The sequence below is a fragment of the Pteropus vampyrus genome, unplaced genomic scaffold (assembly GCF_000151845.1).
Source record: "Pteropus vampyrus isolate Shadow unplaced genomic scaffold, Pvam_2.0 Scaffold95, whole genome shotgun sequence".
Lineage (NCBI taxonomy): Eukaryota > Metazoa > Chordata > Mammalia > Chiroptera > Pteropodidae > Pteropus > Pteropus vampyrus.
Genome location: NW_011888876.1, coordinates 1,888,163 through 1,905,681, shown reverse-complemented (window position 1 = coordinate 1,905,681; position 17,519 = coordinate 1,888,163). Strand labels below are relative to the sequence as shown.

Here is a 17,519-nt window from a genome sequence, read left to right as displayed (position 1 = left end):
AATCTGGTAGCCATTAGTCACATGGAACTGTTGAGCCCTTGAAATGTGGCAAGTGTGACTGAGGAACTAATTTTTAAGTTGTATTTCATTTTAATTAAATTTGTATAGCCACATGAAGCTTGTGGCTATTGTATTGGACAGCACAGACCTAGAGTCTAGAGGCTCTAACCACTAAAAAGGTCATGGCGCCCTCACATTGGCAATTCAAAATAAAAACAGTATTGAACCATAAAATGCCAACGAAGTTCTGATTTTTTTTCCATTTTGACAATTTAATATCTTTGTTTTGAATGTCCATAATTATTCAATTCTTGAAACATTTGGGGCACTCAAACCACATGCTTAGTCTGTCCGTTGGAGTCTTGAATCCAGTACTGGCACTACCTGTGTGACCTTGGGGAAGTTACTTCACCTCTCTGAGCCTCAGTTCTCTCATCTGTTACCGTTAGCTCTGCTGTTCCCATCTACCTCCCTGATTTTCCCTTTCTCTTTGTTCCTGGGTCTCCGTATTGCTGTCTCTTGCCACCTGTGTATTTCTCACTGCCTCGTGCTGTCTCTCCCCAACTCTGTATCTCTCCCCATCTCTGTGTCTCCGTGTCTTGTCTCTTTCCCCTTCCACCCCAGTGTTGCCCGGACCCTGTCATGGGTACTGCTAGTCTGGGGATGCAAACAGAAGTGACTGCCCTTTGTGTCCCCAGGGCCAGTGCCTGTTTGAGCAGTGTGCCTTTCAGGATGCCCTGAACATCTTCTTGCAAGCCTGTGAGCTCCAGCCCGAGAAATCCTGCTTCCGTTACCGATGGTGAGTGCCCCATTTGCATCCTTCCAACCTGTGTTCTCCAGTAGCCCCTGCTTGTCTCTCTCACCTCACAGACAGAGCACCTTTGCCCTCTGTCCTCAGCATGACCTGTCTCCTGGCCCTCAAGCAGCATCGCGACTGCCTCTCACTTGTCACTAAGGAGGTGAACCGTGGCACAACCAATGCCGATGTCTACATGCTCCGGGCCAGGCTCTATAACTTCTTCCAGAAGGTAGAGCAGGGAGGGCAGGCAGGGGGTGTCCCTCCTCCCAGCCGGGGTTCCCACAGCATGCCCTGAGATTATAAGAGGCATCTAGGCCATCAGTCAGCCCAGAAGCCACATCCGCACGGTGTGGTGGAGGCATCTGGGCAGAGGCCCTGACCAACACTGACTACTGAGCTGCCCAGTCAAGTAGTTCGATTATCACTCAGCCTTGGCTCTGTGCCAGCCTTGTGCTGGCCCCTGGAAACCACAAGGTGGGAGACCCATGCCATCACGGCCCTCACAGAACTCACGGCCCGGGGGAGACGTCCCTCAGCAGATAATTATGTGAAGAAACATTTCATGAGTGTATGAAGTAGCGTCTGAGATCCGCTAGACAAGGCGGCCCTTCCTCCTCCCTTCCTTCCTTTTCTTATTTGTCTCAATGAACATTTGCTAAGCACCTCCAGCTGGTGCACCCCCGGCTTGGACATGAGGACAGACAGTACAGGGAACGGCTTTGGGACAAGGGAAACTTGGGGTCACAAGGGAAGAGGGGACTGCAGGTATGGAAAGGCATTGGGCAAGGCCTTGTGAACACAGGACGCCCCTGACTTCTTCCTGGAGACAGCGGGAGCCTCCAAAGGGTGCTCCCCAGGGCAATGGGCTTTTGAAAGATCCTTCTGGCTGCCAGGGGGAGTGCAGGCTGGAGGGGACGAGTCTGGAGGCTGGAACGGAAGCCTGTGGAGGAGGCTAGGTCCCATCCAGCAGAAGAGGAGGGAGTGAAGGAGCCGGGGGAGGATGGGCAAGAAGCAGGCTGTTCACTGTCCTTGGATGTGAGGATCAGAGACTGACTGGGGGTGGGGGGCATGAGGGGAGGGAGGGATCCAGAACGGTGTTCCAGCTTGGCCTGGTGCCTGGGAGCTGGGACGGAAGAGGAAGGAGCGGGGAGTGGGTGGAATTGGGTGGGGGTTCACCTCAGTTCAGCAGGTGGGGCATCCTGGGGGTGGTTGGAGATGTGAGCCTCCCTGTGCTGGGGGCTGGGCTTCTGTGGTCAACAGTGAGTCAGTGGGAGAGTCTCCTTCAAAGCTGGGAGACTGGTAATTATTGATAATTATTGTCGACTATCCGGATTTTAGCTGCTCCCCGCCACCTCAGTGCCTGCAACGCGCATGCTAAGCACTCAACCCATGTTTATCTAAGGCTCACGATAACACTTTGATTAGATACAACCCCTTGTCCTCTCTTCACAGATGAGGCTACAGGTCCGAAGGGGCTGGGTGACTCATTTAAAGTCATACAGCCAGTTCTTAGGGACACTGTCCTTGGACCCAAGTCCGCCTACTCCAAAGCCCTGCCCCTGGCCTCTGCTGTCTTCCCCCTCCCGACTTGCACTCACGCCTGGTGTCCACACTGTTTGCTCTGCTCTCCTCCAACCAATTACCCACAGGACACAGCGTCCTTGCTAAAACTGATCGTTAACTGACTGACAGACCTGCTCACCCAGTGGAAGGTTATATTCCTTGAGATGTTTTCCTCCCATGCCCAGGCCTGAATCTGTTCTTGGTCAGAGTTATCTTGGACTTAAAGGTCAAAAGACTGGGGAAGGATGTGCAGGGAAGGAGAGAGAGGAAACAACAGTCAGTCAGGAGGCCACACCCTCCCCCACCCTGAGTGAGCCTCCCGGAAGTCCTCCAAGGAGGCGGCGTCTGTAACACCATTCCAGAGGCGGCGTCTGTAACCCCAATCCACAGCAGAAACCACTGAGGCTGATCTGGCTCACCTGAGGTCACATCTGGAAAGGGGCCAGCAGGAATGGGACCTGGGATGGGATTTTCCCACAATGTTCCCTGCCTTCAAGAGGCGGAAAAGGTGGAACAGCAAAGCGGGGGCACCGAGAATGGGTGGCGTGGTGCCAGCCCACCCAGAGAAAGGCCCCTTCAGGCCTGGAGGTCCGCCCACCCCCCTCCATGGACAGGGTAGGGCTCAGCTTGGCCTGCACCCCTGATGCCACCCCTGGCCCCCTGCAGCCCAAGCTCTGCTATCAAGACCTGCACGGCGCCTTGCTACTGGATCCCAAGCATGCACAGGCCAAGGTGCTGCTCAAGGTGATGGTGGACCAGGCCCAGAAGTCACGCCAAGATGCGGGGATCCTAGCCGTGCAGGGCAAGCCTCAGCATGCGCTACACTGTATCAACTGTGCCATTGAAAACAACCCTCTGGACCCCAGCCTCTTCCTCTTCCGGTATGAGGCAGAGGGAGGTGCCAGTCTTGGGCCCAGCTGTGTGGTCTCAAGAGGGCCCTCAAATCTCCTTAGGCCTCATCTAGTTTCCCCATCTAGCTTCTAATAATCTTTCCCTACTCCCCACTGCGGTCAGGCATCATGGGGTAGTCTCTGCTAGCACCCCTGGAGATGGGGCAGGCAGCAGCCTCAGTTAACAGTGGAATCCTGGTCCCCCCCCCCAATGCTGCTGAGCAGTTCACGCTGGGAGGATCAGCCCAGCACAGTGGACAAGGCTTGGATGTGAAGCTGGACCTGCCAAGGACTCACCACGTGATTCAGAGCCATTTAACTTCCTTCAGCTTAGGTTTTCTCATATAAACAGTGGGGGCGAACCACCTGTCTGGAGGACAAAAAGGCCTTAGCATAGAGGCTGGCATGCACCTGGCTCCCCAAAAGAAAGACGGGAGCTATTTTTGAGAAAAGTATAGTTACCAGTGACTAGCAGGTCATCTGAGTAGCAATCCAGGCCTCACAAGCCAAACCTAGCACATGACGTGGAGCCCCCACCCCCAGCCCCCTACACACATGGGCCACCTCTGCGGGTCAAAAGGCCCAGAGCGGCACCGCCGGCCCAGCCAACCCCAGTCAGTGGCGGTGCGGCGCTTTGGCCCTCATGTCCTTCTCTCAGGGGCACCATGTACCGACGGCTCCGGGAGTTTGATGCCGCCGTGGAGGACCTCCTGAAGGCTCTGGACATGATGACCGAGTGCCAGGAGGACATGGTGCAGCAGGCGCAGCGCCAGCTGCTGCTGACCTACAACGACTTCGCCGTGCACTGCTACACGCAGGGCGCCTACCAGGAGAGCGTGCTGCTGCTCAACAAGGTGCTCAAGGACGAGCAGCAGGAGAAGGGCCTGTACATCAACCGCGGCGGTGAGTCGGGGCCGGCCCGGAGCCCCTCGCCTCTCAAGGCCTGGGCTGGGCATCTGAGGCCTCTGAGGGAGGGAGGAAAAGGGAGAGGCAACAGCTAAGAGTCTCAGTGCCCCACGGGCACACTGGCGGAAACGTTGCCTTCGACGTAGCTACAGTCTGTCTAAGGAACATTCAGAAATCAGGCAGCGGAGGGAAAGGCGCGCAGAAGCTCGGAGAATCTCCGCAGGCGACCCCGACCGCCCACGGGTGTTATCAGCCACCAGTTTCAGGCCCTGTTCTCCAGGGAGGCGGAGCAGGCTGGGCTGGGACTCCTAGGCTCTGGGGTTGGGGACTCACTCAGCCCCCGCCCCTGGGCCCCAGATTGCTTCTTCCAGCTGGGCAACCTGATCTTTGCCGAGGCGGACTACCAGCAGGCGCTGGAGCTGAACCCGCAGGACGAGGGCGCCAACATGCGCATGGGCCTGCTGCAGGAGATATTGGGGTTTTGCCAGCAGAAGAGCAAGTGCGCAGGGGCTGGGGGCGGGGCCGGACTGGGGGTGGGGCCTGGCGGGGGCGGGGCTGCGGTGAAGCCGTCTGCTGGGATCCCTGGGTCATGATGCTCGCCCAAGTATGTCTCTTAAGTATAAATTTTATTTCCAGGTTTTCTCTAAAAATCCTTTACTTTTTTCCCTGAATATGATGGTGATTTTGCTTTTTATAAAAAGCTTAAGTGTTCAGTAATTTATAGCTTAGGACCCGAAAGTTCCTTCTAATATCTACCCAGCAACGCCTCCCCTGCCCCTGTAAGTTTGGTAGATTCCTCCAGATTGCTTCCTATGCGTATATTAACGATTATTATCATTTTACAAAAGTGAGGTCATGCTGAACTGCTTTGACCTGCTCTTTTACTTCCCACAGCATTGCGCGTGGGACTACCTCGCTCTCCTTTTACTGTTTGCATAGTATTCCATTCTTTAGACAATCCTCTACTGATGAATTTTGGGGCTGATTTCAGTTTTTTATGATACATAATGCAGTCATGAGCACTCAGGACTACATTTTCATGCATTCGTACTAGTAACGCCGTAGTTAGATTGCTGGAAGTTCAATTGTTGAAGAATGTGAAAAGTTAACATTTTAAAGGATAATACCCAAGTGTTCTCCAAAAACAGTGAATATAAACTTCACCCAGGAAAAGAGTCTTAGTTTCCCCAAATCTCCTTAGCGGGGGTATTTAGATGATTTTTCAACTCTGCTAATCTAGTAGGCCAAAAAAAAAAAAAAAATGCTCTCTCACAGTTGACTTTGCATGTTTAAATTGCTAATGCAGTACAGCATCTTTTGTGTGTCTATTGGCCATATAGCCTGCCCCAAATTTTTGTCTATTAATGTTATTAATTTGGTCATTTAAAATTTTTTTTATTTTTTGGTTATGAGTTCTCCGTAGCCTAGGAAAATTAACTTATCATCTGCCTTATGTAGCAAAATATACCTCTCCTATTTATTGCTTTCCTTTGTGGTATTTTTGCTACTCAATAACTTAGGATTTAATCATAGTCGAATTCGTTTTTTCATTTTTAGCTACTGGGTGTATGACATTCTTAGGAAGGGCTTCCCTAATACAAGATCATAAAAATGTTCACTTACGTTGCAATTTTACACGAGCATTTGAGTGTTGGGTCCATCAAGAGCATAGCCGGCAGGAGGAGAGCAGAGGGGCTTGGTGGCAGGGAGCAGAGACCAGCCTGGGTTTTCCTAAACTCCCCAGTGGGCCCAGAAACTGTTGTTTACCCCCAGGTGGCGTAACTCACAGAGGCCTGTGGCCTGCTGTGTCTTGCAGGCAGTTCCAGAAGGCGGAGAGCCACTTCTCAACGGCCATCCGACACAATCCCCAGGGAGCCCAGTACTACATACACCGTGCCAGGTGCCGGGAGCTCATGCAGAACATTTTTGGGGCCCGCCAAGATGTGGCCACTGCCCTGCTCCTCAACCCTAAGCAACCCAAGGTGGGTTCCAGCTGGGCCAGGAGGGCAGGCTCCAGAGTCAGCATTTCTGGGCACTTGAAAGATATTCCATCCTTAAATGAAATTTGATTCCTTAGCAGATCATGAGCTGCGAATGCCAGGGCATTTACTAGGTGCCAGGCACTCTTCTAATCACTTCGACTCGCATCACTCTGTCTAACCCTTTTTGGCACCCTACGAGACAAGTAACGTTGTTATTACCACCCAATTTATGGATGAAGAGGGTAAGGCTCAGAGAAGCCAGTGTCCTTGTCCCGGGTCACACAGCTTCAAGGTCAGACCCTCATGTCTGGCTCCAGAACCCATGCTAGACGCACCGTGCACCCTCTCTGAGCAGTTCTTTTCTCATGGTCTCCCGATAGTTCTGGTGCAAAAGGGTCCAGCCCTTTAAACAACAGCTCGTAAGCCTTACCCTTTTAAGCCCTGCGAAGGGACTCTGCAAGAGCAGGGCAGCACCCCACCACCTGTCCCCTGACCTGGCCCACACCTGACTCTGGTCGCCCCCTTTCCTAGCAATTGCTCCGGCTGATGGCTGACCTCTTCCCGGGCATGTCAGTGGAGGAGATACTTAGCAGCCAGATGGCCCAGCTGGCCAAGCTGGAGCTGAGTCGGGTGGTGGAGAACAGCCTGCAGGACAGCACCCCTCGAGGCATCATGGGGTAAGTTCCTTGAGCAGTGACTGCAGGCCAGGAATGGGAATGGCTGGAGCTCAAAGCTCCTCTGGCCCCGGCTTCCTCCTCAGGTCACTGTCCAGTCTTGGGGTTGGTGGGGTGAGTCAAGGAGCCTTACCCAGTGCTCTGGGGCTGTGGCTTGGCAGGCAGCTCAGGAAGTGGGAACTAGAGCGCCAGAAAGCCCAGGTCCTGCAGGAGTCCTATAAGCTGGAGCAGCCTCCATTTGAGACCTCTGAGCAGCTGGATGCCACCACCCAGACCCTGCAGGCAGAACCAGAACACCCAGAGGAGGCCAAGGGCCCTGAGGAAGAGGAGGAGGAGGAGAAGGAGGTGAGCGGGCCACACCCAGGGCCTGGGGTGCTTGAGGTCCAGGTGGAGTGTACCCCAAGCCAGGGCTGAGAGGCCGGTTTCTAAGCCTGGCTCTGCCACGGTTCAGCTGTGCGACTTGGGCTGGGGACATCTCACTGTGAGACGGGGATGGTACCAGTAAGGCCACCCCTGAGGGAGTCCACATGAGGGTGTGGGCCCCTCAGAGAGGCCTTCCCAAACTTTTCACACATTCACCTTCATAAATGCTGCTGTGTGCACTGGCCACTTGTGCCAAAATTTTCTCAATTCTTAAATGCATTTCTAAAAACTTTTTATTGAATGTGACATATAGAAAAGTACAAAAATCATAAATGAACTGTTTGATAGATTTTCGCAAACTGAATACACCCATGATACCATCCCCCAGATCAAGAACACACAGCTCCCAGAAGCCCCCTGGTGTGCCCTTCTAGCCCCTCCCCTGCCCAGCCCACCCCACAAGGCTGTCCTGATTGCTAACCCTGCAGAGGAGCATGTGTGCTTACTTGTTCAGGGGACAGATCCCCTGTGCCCTCTGCTCCTTTCACATTAAGCATGTTTGTGAGATGCAGCCAGGTTGACTATTCATTCTCATTGCCACGGAGAATTCCATCCTGTGACTATCCTACAATTTTTTTATCCACTCTACTGCCGATGGACAGCACATCAATTTGTGTTCAAAGGACATTTTGCACAACTGAAGTAAATGGGATACCAGCATCCTTTGCCATAAATGGAAAAGACTAGCTGGACATTTTTCTAACTCACATTAGAATATAAAAATTAAAGGCTTCGGGAACCCCCTGAAGTCATCACGGGCTCCCTTCCTCAGGGCGATGTTGAGCTGGCACCTGCGCGTTAAGCGCCTCCATTAGCGCTTTGCAGCTCTGCTGTTTCTCTCTGGCTTCTGCACATTCCCCACTGACTGCAGGTGTGAATGGGCCAGGGGAGACCAGCAGCCAAGAGCCGGGCTGTGGAGTCTGCAGACCTGGATTCGAGCCCAGCTTCTCTCCTTAGCTGAGTGCCCTGGGCAGGCTGCTTAGGCGCTCAGAGCCTAGGTTTCCTGGTCCATGAAATGGTTATAGTGGTAGTTCCCTCCCAGATATGTGGGGAGGATGAAATGGGATAAGGCATGTAAAGCATAGAGAAGCTCCTCAATTCCCCGCTAGCCATTCCCCAGGGTACAACACTTTAGTTTCCAATGCCTGTCCCACGCTTGAACTAATTTACATTTTGCAGATGGGGAAACTGAGGCCCATGCAGCCTCTTGAACACTGCCTTTCTCACAGCACTCAGCTGGCCACTCCCCTTCCTGTCCAGTCTTAGCCTCTCCATGTCCCCTCTCAGCCCTAACCTGGGACCCTCAAGCAGCTCTAAGCTCGGGGGAAACATCCACTGAAGGTCCCAAGGCCTGCCGGCCTTCCAGGGCTACAGCCCCTGGCCCAGGGCTTCCTGCAGCCTGACCGCCCAGCCTGTCTCCTGCCCTAGGAGAAGCCGGAGCCCGCTCTTAGAAAGCTGACGTCCCTGTCTGACAGCTACCTCGACCAGACCTCTTCGGGCTCCATCTTGGGCTGTAAGTCCCCAGTGTTCTGCCAGGCCTGAGTGAGCCAAAGCAGCAGAGTGGGCAAAGGTCAGGGGTCACAGACTCCCTGACCTGGGGGTAAATATGGGCTCTGCTGCTTAGAGCTGTGTGACCCTAAAGTGGGAATGTCATCCCAGCTTTGCGGGGGCATGCTGAGCCCTCAGTGAGGCCCGCCCAGCACAGGGCCTACACCGGCTGTCACTATGAGCACTTCGCAGTTGCTGCCTGCTGCGGCCTCACTCCCCTCTCGGGCCCTTTGCTCTCTCTGCCCCCTTGGCCTCTCCCTGAAATCAGCCCACAAACCCTGTGCATATCCACGGGGCTTTTTACCCCCAATTCTACCAGTTGCCAGCATGGAAGGGACAGAAGTGAAACCCCCAGGAATGCTGCTCCAGACAGAGTCCCAAGGGGCAGGTGCGAGCAGTCCAGGGCAGGGGCGAAAATAGTGGCGGCCAGCCCCGTCCTTCCACGCAGTGCAGCTCAGTGCGTGGAGCCCCGGGGCTGGGCCTCTGCCGCACGCTGGCTGTGGCCACGAACGGTCCACTTCCTGCCCCAGGCAGCTCTTGGTCCCGAAGGGAAGAAGGCACACAGGTAAACAGATACCAGGACAGTGTAGGTATACAGTAGAAGGCTGTGGGTACAGTGAGCCCCCTTTAGGGGGACAGAGAGGGCATCCAAGACCTGAAGTAGGAGTAGGGGTTAGTCAAGCGTGGGAGGGGTGCAGCAGGGGAAGCGCTGCACGCAGGGTCCCAGGGCCTCGCAGGCCGTCGGTTGTGGCGGGAACACAGAGGGCAAGGGGCAGCCAGCAGAGTGGAGGCCAGGGCTGGGTAAGTGGGACCCTCAGTATCTCCCCCTTATCTACAACCACGGCCACCCACGGCTCAGGCCGCTGAGGAGGGCGGGTCTGGCGTGATCTGGCAGGCCTTCCTCTTGGCCATGCAAGGCCTCTGGGATTTAGGCAAGGGGGAGGCCCAGAAGCCTCCTTTTCCTGGAGCTGCCTAGAGAAGGCAGCCTGACAAGTGCCCTTGGCACTCTCTTCCCAGTCAGGACCCTGTCAACCTCGGAGACAGAGATGTCCACTGCCCCCCAGGAATACAGGAGCACCTCGGTCACCACTGTGACATTCTCCGATTCCTCACTCCTGAAGACTCAGTCTTCAGACTTGGGGAACAACAGGGACCTAAGCCTGAGCCATGGCCCCAGAAAAGCCAAGGCTGCCTGGGGCCAGAGCCAGAGGTCCAGCAAGACGGAGGCCACCCAGGGCCAGAGCCGGAGGTCCAGCAAGACGGAGGCCACCCAGGGCCAGAGCGGAGGTCCAGCAAGATGGAGGCCGCCCGGGGCCAGAGCCGGAGGTCCAGCAAGACGGAGGCCATGGAGAGCCAGAGCCAGAAGCCCAGCAAGACTGAGCCACCCAGGGCCAGAGCCGGAGGTCCAGCAAGACGGAGGCCACCCAGGGCCAGAGCCGGAGGTCCAGCAAGACGGAGGCCACCCAGGGCCAGAGGCGGAGGTCCAGCAAGATGGAGGCCGCCCGGGGCCAGAGCCGGAGGTCCAGCAAGACGGAGGCCATGGAGAGCCAGAGCCAGAAGCCCAGCAAGACTGAGGCCATCCACACCCCAAGGCAAAAGACCAACAAGACTAAGGCTACCCAGGGCCCAAGGCAGAGGCTCAGAAAGGCCCGGGTTGCTCATGGTCGGAGCTGGGGACCCAGCAAGGCTAATGCCACCCAGGGCCACAGCTGGGGACTGATGCGAAGTTCCAGTAAGACCAAGACTTTCTATGACCCAAGCTGGAACCCTAGTAACACTGAGGCCACTCAGGGGCAGTGCCAAAGTCCCGAAATGATGGAGGATCCCCAGAGCTGGACTCAGAGCATGAGCCTAGGTTCCAGCGAGACTGAGGTCACGACAGGCCTGAACCAGAACCCCAGCCAAATCCAGGCTGACCAGAACCCCAGTTCTGGCAGTTACACTGCTCTCTGAAGGGGCCCCTGAGCCCCTCACTTCTCGCCGGGGATGGGAGATATTCTACCCTCACACGCTGGCACTCAGCAGTTAGAAACCTCAACCAACATTCCTCTGGTCCCATGGCTTAGTTTATTGTATTCTCTTCTTTTACAAAATTAAAAATTTAAAAAACCAGGCCCAACTGGCAGCATGAGTCCCTCTGTTCACGGAGACTGAGACGTCTCAGCCTGGCTTTACAATACTGGGACATAGGGTGTGGGATGGAAGGTTGGGGTATGGTGCCAGGGCAAGGGGCCAAGGGTAAAAGACCAAGGAGGGAGGAAGCAGCCACAAGCCACAGTCCCTGAGTTACGATTCACATTTTAAGAAGGCTCGGGCTGGAGGGTGAGGTCAAGGCTCATTGAGGTTCTAGGGTGACCAGAGGTTTCCCCTGGGGAAGGAAGCAAAGGCCAAGATGCCCTCAGACCAGTTAAGGGGCCGAGGCCCACTCTGGCCCTCTGTCCTATGGCCTACCATCTTCATCTTCAATTTGTGCTCTGGGTCCCACTCTCCAGAGGCTCTGGACAAGGGTCCCTCTGACAGTGGCCTCAGGGCTTCCCTGCATGGCCAGGCCAGGTAGAGGGCGAAATGCCACCTGGAGCATCAGAGGAAGAGGGCAATTCGGGAAGCCACAGTCTTGCAGCCGTTGGAGGAAAAGAGTTGCTCATCCTCAGGGAAGAAGATGGTGCTGTCCAGCACAGCCTGGATCACGTCATCCCTTTGCTCCAGGCCCAGCTGGGCCAGCTCGTTGAGCACACAGTGCCGCACGTGGTGCCGCTGGAGCGGGAGGAAGGGCACCAGAGCGTCCAGGAGATGCTCTTCCATGATGCCCGAGCGCCAGAAGCCATCTGCAGGAAGGGGTGATGGGGGAAAAGAGGCTGTGCTTCCCAGAAGCTGGGCCTCCGCCCCTAACGGCCAGTGCAGGTACGCTGCTGGTCTCAACGCTTTCAGCCACCTTCCAGGCGAAGGGCTCAGGGAGGCTGTATGACAGCCAGGAGCCCCAAAGCTTGGGCTGGGGAGGACCAGGTCACTGGAGCTGGGGGTGAAGCCTCAGCCCGCTAAAGCCACCCCGGGGGCCTCCTGAGCCAAACTCACGGTGTGGGTTGTCCAGCACAGCCCGGGAGATGACCGGCTCCAGCTCCTGTAGGCGGATCTCCTCGCGGTCCTGGTGGAGGCGCCACGCCTCCAGCACCACTTGGTTGATCTGCTCACCACCGGTGTTGCTAAAGCCATGGGGCCCCGGGCCGAGACTCAGACAGTGTGGGGCAGGATTTGGCCCTCGCTTCCCAAGTGCCACCTAACATGACCGGGGCCTAGAAATCCAGCTCAGTACCGGCAGGAGACAAAGCCACTGAAAACACCCCACAGGAACCACTTCCCCACTCTGGAGCTTGTGTCTACAACGGCGACCCCTGGAAACTCACCTACAGGTGCCATGCACTTTGTAATTTACAAAACACTTTTGAGTCCCTTAATTAACTTTCCCTCACCCGGCCTCTAGAAAGATAGTGGGGCACCCATGCTGCTGTTCAGAAGAGGACATGGGAGCTCAGAGAGGTGAAGTAATTTGCCTAAAAAAACACAGGGAGGACTCTGAGAGGTGGGACTAGAACCCTAGCCCTGTTTTTCCCAGGCCTGGGTTCTCTAGGCAACAAAAGAGGGAAAACTGTACGCAGCAGGGCTTCCACAAAGGAATGCTGAGGATCAGAAAGACAGCCCAGAATGGGCTTCGAGATCGTCAGAGGGGAAGTTAACCGCCTTGAATGATAGTGTCACCAGTGAGACTGTGAGGGGCTCTGGGAAAGCCTGATTGGGCCCAGAGGGACAGTATTCTGTTGTGGGACCATGGGCCAAGACTACGTAGCTGAGACCTCTAACATGTGTCCTCATATTATGCCTGCTGCACAGCTAGGGCCCACCTGATGAAGATGAAGATGGCTTTGCGATAGTTGGTCCCGAACACAACCGAGGAGGAGCCCAGGAAAGGTCGCAGGACCTCCATCAGGCCTGGGGCCAGCTTGTCCATCTCATCGAACAGGAAGAGGGAACGGCCACAAACAGTGAGGTTCCCCTGGACCCAGCTCTTGAGATCCTTCTGCAAGAAAGAGGTAGGAATTTGAGGGGGACGGGAAATACAATCCCAGCCCCAGACTTCCTCCCAAGGCAGGGACTCATCCCCTTCCCAGAACTGCTGGTGAAATCGGCCCTGAGAGGGGCAGAGATTTGTCCAAGCTCAAATAGCAAGTCAGCAGGAGAACAGGGACTCAAACCCAGGCCTGGCACCTACCTGTTCAGGGCTCCTTCCCTGACACCTACTGCTTTCTATAAAAGGAGAAAGGCTCCTCCTTGCTCCATGAACTTTCTCAGCATTGCTGACAGCTGAAACAGATCAGCCTGGAAAGCACCTTGTAATCGACAACAGTAATAGTAGTAAGAGCTAATATTTATTGAATACTAACTCTGAGCCTCGAATTGAGGCTCAGTGCTTTACAGAGAGAAGATAATACAGAATGTCTGGCAAAGATAAGAACTCAATAAATATTAACACCTTCAATGCTGTAAACCCATGTTCCTCGCAACAACCCTGGCAGGTAGGTTGCATTACTGCCCCCTCCCCACCCCAGGAATTAAAGTGAGAACCCCCTGCCAGGTTGACTGGAACCATCCCAACCTCTGTTCAGGATAGGTCTTGAGGACTGAGGCTCCAACTGGCCGTGTGGCCTGGTGCAAATGAATCCCCATCTCTGGGCTTAGGACTCACTCCCTAGGGTATGGTGCTCCATGATGCAGGCAAATGATAGTCCAGGATGCACCCAGCCTACCTTGTAGCGCTCCATGTTGCTGGGATGGGGGAAGTGGATGACGGGGGAGTAGTGGTGCACATGCGGGCTGCGGAGGCCACCCCGGAAGAGGTAGTGAGCCAGGAGGGAGCTGACATAGGACTTGCCAGTGCCTGTCCAGCCGTGCAGGGAGAGGACCAGCGGCTTGGTCGGGGCTGGGTCCTGCACGAAAGCTTTCAGTGCTTTCACCACCAGCGCCCTGGCCAAGTGCTGGCCCGCCAGGTGCTGGGCCAGGTCACATTCCAGACCTAGGGCCACAAAAAAGACAGTGTCAGAGCTGAGGCCACACTCCCGCCACGGAAGAGGTTCAAGGGGGAAGTGATGTCTGGAACCTGGCCTAGGGATACCTGGGGTCTGGGTCGATTTTGCAATGTCGGCGGAAAGAGAGTGGTGCCCTTGAGGTCTCCTGCTGCAGGAGTCACCCGCACGCAGACCCTGAGGCCTGATTCAGCTCGGCAGCGCCCACACCAGGCCGCCCTCTGAATTGCGCGAAGTAGGCGCGAGCGGTCAATGGGGTCTGCCCCAGCACCCCGCCCATCCCCAAGGCAGGCTTCTTCCTCACGGCCAGCCCATTGTGGAGGTCTAAACCAGCCCCCAAGGCCCGGCTTTCGAAGGCCTCTCTCCATCTTGACAGGGCTCTGCCTGGACTCCAAACAGGCATTCCTAAACCCTCGCCCCAAGGCCGGTGCCCCAGGCTCTCAGGGTCCCTCAACGCGGGGTCCACTTCAGGCCCTGGCTATGGGGAAGTCTAGGGCTTTCGCCCCTCAGTTCCGCCCTCCAGGTCCGACAACGCCAGAGTCCAAGGGCTTCCCAGTCCGCTGGCCCCTTCGCTCCGGGCTTCCGCGGCTGCTCACCCTGGAAGTCGGGCCGGAAGTCACATTCGCAGAAGGTGCCGAAGTTGCAGCGTAGCGAAGTCAAGTCCCAGGCGATGGCCGCGGCCGATACCAGCCCGAGCAGCGCGAGGAGGAGCGAGCCCCAGGGCTGGCAGCCACGCGTGGCAGCCGCCATCCGGGTGAGGCCCGAGCCGGGTCTGAGGCGGCCAACTGCCTCTCCTGAGAACTACAGCTCCCGGCGTGCATCCCGGCGGCAGCCTCCGCCTGGGGCCTACAACTCCCGGCTCCCCTCGCGTTCCTCTCAAAGGCTGGCCTGGTCATCCCACAGCAGGGCCAGAAGGTAGCCTCCAGGGGGAGCCCACGAACTGTCCAATCGGGGACGGCTGGCCTCGTTTCCATGACCACGGTAACTAGGGGACCATCATAGTAGCTCCAAAAGAATAATAAAGGATTATGACCACAAGGGTGACGTAACAATTGTAGCAAAAACTTGTGCAGCACCTCACACCTTGCAAAGAGCCTTGTTCTTTAATAAAAGAGCTCTCGGTAACAGCTTTTGGTGAGCACCGACTGTGTGCCGTTGGTGTTAGATACCTTATATATCCTATAAGATGATAACAATACCTGTCATACAGAGAAATGGTGATATTCCAATGCGGTACAGCACATAAAGTGTTTTGACTCAAAGAAATAAATGATCATTGACAATCTATTATGTATAAAAAACATGGTGGTCCTTTACCTAGCAGCTACTCTGCGCTAAATGGTTTAACAACGATCCTAAGAGATCGATTTTGTTATTGTCCCCATTTTATTGAGGTGGAAATTGGGACGGGAATGGTTAAGCCTCATATCCAAGGTTATCTAGCCAATAAACAATAGAACCGAACCCAAGTTTGGCTGCCACCAAAGATCTAATGCACTGTCACCCAGCCTCTCTTAGTGAAAGAATTCTGAAGGCAAAGAACCCCAGACATTTCAAATTCAGTGAACGGGCTCCCCAGGCCTCCAGCCTGCCTTGAAATCCTGTCGATCCATATTGCTTACTTCCCCGACATACAGAATCAAGACAACTGCCTTCATGGCCATTTTCAAAGTCCTCCTGCCCCCACCCCCAACCCATGACTCCTGGGGCCACATCTCAAAGCCTGAAAAGTAATTAGTAGTTCCCACTATTGAGAAGAGAGAAGGAAAGAACTCTAGGTCAAGACACCTAGGTTCCAGCCTTCCTCATTCTGCTGCTGTGACCCAGGGAAAGTCTCTTCTCCCTGGGTTTTCTCAAAGGGGAGGTGGAATCCTAGATTTCAAAAGCCCTTCTGCCTCAGACATCTGGGATCCTTGGCTGTGCATTTGTGGGAGCCTTTGCTGTGGCTTCCCCCGGCAGGGAATGGGGTAGGCAGGTCAGCGTTTCTCCCACTGGTTAGAACTGACTGTTTATCTCCCCCACTGGCTGTGAGCTCCTCCAGGACGGGGACTGGGTTTTAGTACTGACTGCAACTCTGGCTCCTGGTACAGTCTGGAATGTCCCAGGTGCTAAATATTTGTTGAATGAATCATTTCACCTTTCACGTAAGAAAAGATGCTTCCTCCCCCTACCCCCAGGACCCCCTAAGAGACAGAATAAAGAGTCATAAAAGTTTATTATATGAAAGAAAGGGCATGACTTCTGTACATCTATTTACAGAACAGATAGACTTATTTACAGCCAGATGGAGGCCTTGGTGTCAGTGGGGAGCAGATGCCTGGAGAAGAGTGAGGAGGCGTGAAGAGCCTCCCATGGCTCAAACACAGGACACCTCAGCAGGAAGGGGAGAAGCAGACGCTGGAGAAAGGAACAAGGGTTCCGGCTCTTCCTGAAGGGAGACTTGGTGTGCATGTGGCAGGTGGGACGGAGCCCAGAGTCTATGCAGGACCCTGGAGGTGAAGGGCGATCCTGGCATTGAGCCCAGAACATTCTTGGGCCGATCACAGTGTCCTTGGGGTGCTCCGGGGAAAGGTCTGTGCCCCTCTGTCCCCGTTGCTGCCTGCAGCTTGCAGAGGGGAAGGGTCCATGTGGGTCACAGCTCGCTGGATCGGACGGCAGGCTCCAGTTTGTGGGACAGGGCAGTGAGAACCTTGTCGAACTTCTCATAGCGCCGGGCCTGGCTGCTGCTGGCGCCCTGGCTGCCCCAGAGAAGGCGCATCTGGAACTCAGTGCTGAACACCTCCAGGAGCTCTGGCCGGGGCTGAAACCCTGCGGGGCGGGGCAGAGGGGTCTGTCATGCAGCTGGAGAGGCCGAGGCTCGCACCTGGGGCCACCCCATCCCTCCCTCCAGCTCTGCAGGGATTTGACATGGATTGTTGATGGACATGGCCACGCAGTTTAGCACAAAACAGATAGACTTATTTACCCTACTATTTGCAACATGTAATTTAAAAAATGACTAGGAGATTAAATATTAATGTTAACTTGGGGGGATCTTAGGTGATTTTTCTTCTTTTTTTTTTTTTTTTTTTTTTTTTTCTGTAAGTTACAATTTTTTCCCTAAGAAACATATATACATTTTATTAGTCGATGCAAAAATAATTTTTTTTTCTTTCTTAAAAAGAAAATTAGGACAGACATACACCAGAATGCTCACAGCAATAACCTCCGGGTAATTGCGGGCGATTTTTTTTAATCTTGTTTTTGCTCAGCTGTAATTTCCAATTTGTCTACAGTAAATTTTTATGACTTAAATAATGCCTAAAGCAGTGCAAGATGGATTGTCTGTAGCCCTTTCTCTCTGCTCCTTTCAGGAGAGGAAGCTCTACCTTTCAACTGGACTGAGGGGCAGGGCAGGGCAGGGCCTGGGAGGCAGGGCGGGTCTGCCTCAGCCCCAGGGCCCCAGGCCAAGTGCTTTGCAAACAACTAGTAAAGTAGGCCTGTTAGGATACCCGCTTCACATACGAGAAAACTGAGGCTCGGAGAAGCTAAGACACACTGGTGCACTTTGAATCACCTCTGTCTCCCCCTGGGCCTGCCACTCACCATTGCTTGTTGAACTGATGAGTGAGGAAGAAAAAGAATGAGAAAAATGAGTCAGGGAGACAGGGCAGGAAAGA

General features: G+C 54.7%; 3 protein-coding genes across 5 annotated transcripts in view; 1 reads left to right on the top strand and 2 right to left on the bottom strand.

The window, feature by feature from the left end:
- Positions 1-442: 442 nt before the first annotated feature.
- Positions 443-10,772, top strand: TTC16 (tetratricopeptide repeat domain 16). Its single transcript, XM_023533028.1, has 11 exons — positions 443-799; positions 899-1,028; positions 3,029-3,243; positions 3,911-4,155; positions 4,516-4,657; positions 5,975-6,140; positions 6,672-6,817; positions 6,976-7,159; positions 8,666-8,750; positions 9,803-9,995; positions 10,189-10,772. Exons 2-11 carry the CDS (start codon positions 900-902, stop codon positions 10,736-10,738), a joined length of 2,055 nt encoding a protein of 684 aa, XP_023388796.1. The 5' UTR covers positions 443-799; position 899; the 3' UTR covers positions 10,739-10,772.
- A 61-nt stretch (positions 10,773-10,833) lies between these two features.
- TOR2A (torsin family 2 member A) lies at positions 10,834-14,733 on the bottom strand. Of its 3 annotated transcripts, XM_011364250.2 has the most exons (5): positions 14,457-14,685; positions 13,585-13,850; positions 12,682-12,857; positions 11,858-11,985; positions 10,834-11,610 (listed from the first exon to the last, which is right to left on the bottom strand). In XM_011364250.2, the coding sequence occupies exons 1-5, from the start codon at positions 14,608-14,610 to the stop codon at positions 11,366-11,368; spliced, it is 969 nt and encodes a 322-aa protein (XP_011362552.1). In that variant the 5' UTR covers positions 14,611-14,685; the 3' UTR covers positions 10,834-11,365. The 3 variants fall into 3 exon arrangements, with proteins under 3 accessions (XP_011362552.1, XP_011362553.1, XP_011362554.1); XM_011364251.2 differs by lacking the exon at positions 11,858-11,985 and having other exon boundaries at positions 11,475-11,610; positions 14,457-14,688; XM_011364252.2 differs by lacking the exons at positions 10,834-11,610; positions 11,858-11,985; positions 13,585-13,850 and having other exon boundaries at positions 12,790-12,857; positions 14,457-14,733.
- Positions 14,734-16,097: 1,364 nt separating this feature from the next.
- SH2D3C (SH2 domain containing 3C) overlaps positions 16,098-17,519 on the bottom strand; it is a 28,292-nt gene continuing 26,870 nt past the window's right edge. The window contains exon 11 of the mRNA XM_023532956.1: positions 16,098-16,668. Within this exon, the coding sequence (XP_023388724.1) occupies positions 16,493-16,668 (176 nt within the window). The 3' untranslated portion in view covers positions 16,098-16,492. The remainder of the gene's footprint in view (positions 16,669-17,519) is intronic.